The sequence below is a fragment of the Helianthus annuus genome, chromosome 17, assembly GCF_002127325.2.
Source record: "Helianthus annuus cultivar XRQ/B chromosome 17, HanXRQr2.0-SUNRISE, whole genome shotgun sequence".
NCBI classification, from domain to species: Eukaryota; Viridiplantae; Streptophyta; class Magnoliopsida; order Asterales; family Asteraceae; genus Helianthus; species Helianthus annuus.
Window position 1 is genome coordinate 179092958 of NC_035449.2, and position 5540 is coordinate 179098497.

At 45.6% G+C, this 5540-nt stretch overlaps 1 protein-coding gene across 1 annotated transcript; it reads left to right on the plus strand.

Moving 5' to 3' along the window:
• The first annotated feature begins 430 nt into the window (after positions 1–430).
• On the plus strand, positions 431–1232 carry LOC118488933 (DNA-binding protein HEXBP-like). Its single transcript, XM_035986371.1, has 2 exons — positions 431–1133; positions 1195–1232. The coding sequence occupies exons 1-2, from the start codon at positions 431–433 to the stop codon at positions 1230–1232; spliced, it is 741 nt and encodes a 246-aa protein (XP_035842264.1).
• Positions 1233–5540: the final 4308 nt, after the last annotated feature.

Here is a 5540-nt window from a genome sequence, read left to right on the forward strand (position 1 = left end):
GCAGTTCCTGGACTGCAAGCCTCTAAACTTTGACGGCACTGGAGGTGCTGTAGCTTTCGTTAGATGGGTTGAGAAAACCGATTCTATGCTGAGAATGAGCAAGTGTGCGCCGGAGCACCAGGTCACCTACATTTCTGGACTTTTCCTAGACGGAGCTCTATCATGGTGGAACCTCCAAGTTCAGAATTTGGGAGAGGAAGCTGCATACGCTATGACTTGGGACGAGATGAAAGAACTTATGCGCAAGAAGTACTGTTCAAGGGTCGAGATTCAGAAATTGGAAACTGAGTTCTGGAATCTAAAGATGGATGGTCCAAAGATTGCTGAGTATGTACAGAGATTCCATGACCTGTCTTGCGTAGTTCCTTACATGGTTGAACCGGAGTTCAAGCGAATCGAGCGCTTTATCTAGGGATTGGCACTCCAAATCATGAGCATGGTGACAACATCAAAGCCTCCAACGATCACTGAGGCTATTGATTTGAGCGTGGCATTGACAGAAGAAGCGATTAGGCTGAACAAGTTTTCAATCTCTAATGGAAAGAAGAAGGAGACTCATGTCGAGTCGTCTAGAGAGAACAAGCGGAAGTTCTCCAACTTCAAGAAGGGTACTCGTGCGAGCAATACCAACAAGCGTAAGGACGCTAACCCGCCAGTTGAAGCACAACTTGCTGCTACTGGTGCTGTTGCTGGGGTTGAGATCAAAGGAAAAGGATACTTGGGTACCTTGCCCAAATGTAATGCATGTCAGTATCATCATGCCGGCCAGTGTAGAGTTAGGAAGTGCGAAACTTGTGGAAAGAATGGTCATTTGAAGGAGACGTGTTGGGTTGGTACTGGTCGTGGGAATGGTAGCCAGAGAGGAAATGGCAATGGAAAACGTGGTGGAAACGACGATGGTAATAGAAACAACCAGGGAGGAAATGGAAATCGTGGTGGTTTTGGAAACCAAGCTGGTAGTGGAAACCGTGGAGCAAACAACAATCAAGGCGGTATGGGAAACAAACAAGGTTGCTTTAGCTGTGGTGATGTTGGGCATTTCAAGAGAGATTGCCCAAAGAACAACCAAGCTCAGGGGAGAGTCTTTAACATTGGAGCTAGGGAAGCTCGCCAAGATCCAAACGTAGTTACGGGTACGTTCCCTATCAACCAATACTTTGCATCTGTACTATTTGATACTGGTGCCGATTATAGCTTTGTATCCTGAGAATTCAAGAAAATGCTTGCGTTAGTAGCTAGTAAGCTAGATATTCCATACTCGATAGAACTAGCTAATGGGAAGCTAGTAAAGGCAAACGAAGTAATTAGAGGATGTGTAATAGAGCTTAGAAAGCATGAGTTTACGCTTGATCTTCTGCCAGTCGAGTTGGGAAGCTTTGATGTGGTAGTTGGAATGGATTGGTTATCAAGTAACCGAGCTGAGATCGTATTCCACGAGAAGATCATTCACATCCCGATGGAGAATGGAGAGACGATTGTAGTGCATGGAGAGAAGCACGATACGCATCTAAGGATTATCAGTTGTTTGAAGGCCCAAAGATGCTTGCAGAAAGGATGTGTTGCCTTCTTGAAACACGTCGTGGACAAGGAAGCCGCCGAGCCGATGCTGGAAGATATCCCAGTTGTGAGGGAATATCCGAAAGTCTTCCCCGAAGACTTGCCAGGATTGCCGCCATAGAGACAAGTCGAATTGCACATTGACTTAGTTCCAGGCGCCGCGCCTGTAGCTAAGGCACCTTATCGACTTGCACCCTCAGAAATCCAAGAGTTGTCGACGCAACTTCAAGAGCTTTTGGACAAGGGATTTATTAGACCAAGCTTCTCGCCTTGGGGAGCTCCAGTTATGTTTGTCACGAAGAAGGACGGTAGTTTTCGCATGTGTATCGACTACCGAGAGCTAAACAAGTTAACCATCAAGAATCGGTATCCTTTCCCGAGAATTGACGATCTCTTTGATCAACTTCAAGGTTCGAGTTACTACTCCAAGATCGATCTTCGATCATGTTATCACCAGCTGAGAATTCAAGAGGAGAGTATTCCGAAGACTTCCTTTAGAACTCGTTATGGTCATTACGAGTTTCTAGTAATGCCATTTGGGTCCAGCAGTATTTATGGATTTGATGAACAGAGTCTGCAAGTCATATCTCGATAAATTCGCGATTGTATTTATCGACGATATTTTGATTTATTCAAGAACGAAGGAAGAGCATGAGCAACACCTTAGAGCCATTTTAGAGTTGCTTAAGAAGGAAAAGCTATAAGCAAAGTTCTCGAAGTGCGAGTTCTGGTTGCATGAGGTTCAGTTCCTTGGTCACGTGGTAAACGAAAATGGAATTCATGTGGATCCCACCAAGATCGAGGCGATTAAAAATTGGGAAACTCCGAAGACGCCAACCGAGATCCGTTCATGTGGATCCCACCAAGATCAGCTGATAATCCTTAGAGACGTATCATGCTTCTCTCCATGCACTACAATCGTCTCTCCATTCGCCATCGGAATGCGAATGATCTTCTGATGGCATACGATCTCAGCTTGGTTACTCAACAACCAATCCATTCCAACTACCACGTCAAAGCTTCCTAACTCGACTGGCAGAAGATCAAGCGTAAACTCATGCTCTCCAAGCTCTATTACACAGCCTCTAATTACTTCGTTTGCCTCTACTAGCTTTCTATTAGCTAGCTCTATCGAGTACGGAATATCTAGCTTACTAGCTACTAACCCAAGTATATTCTTAAATTCTAGGGATACAAAGCTATAATCGGCACCAGCATCAAACAGTACAAATGCAAAGTGTTGGTTGATAGGGAACGTACCCGTGACTAAGTTCGGATCTTGGCGAGCTTCCCTAGCTCCAATGTTAAAAACTCTCCCCTGAGCTTGGTTGTTCTTTGGGCTATCTCTCTTGAAATGCCCAACATCTCCGCAACTAAAGCATCCTTGCTTGTTTCCAGTACCACCTTGGTTGTTGTTTTGGTTGCGGTTTCCATTTCCAGCTGGGTTTCCAAAACTACCATGATTCGCATTACCACCATTTCCTCCTTGATTGTTTCTATTTCCAGTACCGTTTCCACCACAGTTTCCACTGCCACTACCATTACCTCACTAGCCACCACTTCCACGACCATTACCAGCCTAGCACGCCTCCTTTAAATGACCATTCCTTCCACAATTTTCACACTTCCTATACCTACATGGGCCGGCATGATGTAACAGGTATACATCACACTTAGGCAAAGTGCCCATGTATCCTTTCCCTTTGTTCTCAAAACTCGCAACACCAGTTTTGACCTCGGCTGGTGGGTTTGCATCTCTTTTCTTGTTACCGCTACTGTTTCCTTGAGCACCCTTCTTGAAGTTAGAGAACTTCCGCTTGTTCTCTCCAGATGACTCGACATGAGTCTCCTTCTTCTTTCCATCAGAGATTGAAAACTTGTTCAATCTAATTGCTTCTCCAGTCAATGCCACACTTAGATCAATGACCTCAGTGATCGTTGCAGGCTTTGATGTCGTCACCATGCTCATGATTTGGGGTGCCAATCCCCAAATAAAACGCTCAATTCGCTTGAACTCCGGTTCAACCATGTAAGGAACAACGCGAGATAGGTCATGGAATCTCTGTACGTACTCAGCAATCTTTGGACCATCCATCTTAAGGTTCCAAAACTCGGTCTCCAATTTCTGAATCTCAGCCCTTGAACAGTACTTCTTGCGCATAAGTTCCTTCATCTCATCCCAAGTCATAGCATATGCAGCTTCCTCTCCCAGAGTCTGAACTTGGAGGTTCCACCATGATAGAGCTCCGTCTAGGAAAAGTCTAGAAATGTAGGTGACCTGGTGCTCTGGCGCACACTTGCTCATTATTAGCACAGAATCGGTTTTCTCCGCCTATCTAACGAAAGCTACCGCACCTCCAGTGCCGTCAAAATTCAGAGGCTTGCAATCAAGGAACTGCTTGTATGTACAGCTTGTACAAGCAACATAATTCACAGAAAGCATTAGTAAACGCACATGGAACATCCAAACGTAACGTAATGTGTCTTAAGTGACTTAAACATTACCGTGAGGTGGGTTATTTCCTGAGGTACCTCCGCTGTGCTCAGAGCGCAAGGCCTCATGTTGTGCGATTGCTTGTGAAATCCGTTCTTGCGGTTCCGCCTCTGTTGTTGGCAAATGATTGTTTCTCCGAGGAGGCATCTTCTATAAAGAAGATTGTATTGGTCAGGTCTTAATTAGTATGTTAAGTATGTAGTACGTGTATGTAATAGCATTTATCAACGCAAGTAAGCATATAACATCACATTCATATCACCAATGTGTAATTTAACAATGTATATAATGAGAACATTGCGATTGAGCTTTCATAAATCATCGACCACAAATACAGTTACATGTTCTGCAAATGTATCGTATCACATCAAAAGGGACTACAGGGTCACACCACCCTTGTCCAAAATGTCTATCAATCTACAATAGTCATATACTCAAAAAGTGGTCTAAAAAAGGCTTTGCAAGCTAGGCTCAATAGCGGTGCTCTCATCAAAAGCAAGCTACCTACATGAAACCAAAAACCGGCTATGCTGATGGCGGTGGAGGAGGAGGTGGAGGAACAAAAAGCAAGCTGAGCACATGCGCAAGCTCCTCCTCAAGGTCATAAACGTGATGCAACAGATAACTGATCTGCTGCTCCATGGTGAGAAATCGAACATCAAAATCTGGATAAGGCAAAAGAGGAGTAGGTGGAGTCGCAAAAGGTGACGGACATGAACAAGGTGGAAGACGTGGAGTCCTCTCAAGCTCCATAACTCTACGACACATAATCTCTTGCTGAAGTTGCAAGGACAGGAGTAACTCATCCCTCGTGTAACCAATGTAGTGTGAGGGATGGTAGGGATCAGAAACATGCATAGTGTTCGGCGGAAATCATATGAGTGGCTCGCCTGGCGGTGAAGAAGTAAAATGAGCAGTAGGTGTATACTGAGGCATGTGAGAAAAAGCTGCTGACACGTGTGGAACATGGCTAGGCTGCTGGCTAGACGGGCCTTCCCCTGGACGGGGTGCGGGAATGTCCTGCAAGAAAATGATAGGCAGGTCAATGCGATGAACATCGGACACAATCAGGTGAAAAGGGGCGACATCAATAGGTGCAGGTGCATGAGGGGGAGTGACTGGCTCAACAAAAGGAGGTACATCATCATCATCATCGTCTATCCACCCATTGCTGGTGAAAGCGTATCGGGGGTCGACATGACTGGCAAAAGCAGCAGGGTCAGTGGGTGCAGGAATCGGATCTGTTATGAGCGGTGCAACATCAGGTATGCCAAATGGTACGGGATCATGATCAGGTAAAGGCTCAGGTGCAGGTATCGGCACACGAGCTGGTATCGGCTCAGGATCAGCGGGTGCATCAATAGGCTGATCGACAGGAATAAAATCAAGCTCAAGTCCAGGCTCAACGTCATGTGGGGGAATCGGTGCAGCTGACATGGTTGTGTCGTCATCAGTATCAGTGGCGTAACGTCGCAGTCCCACTGCATGC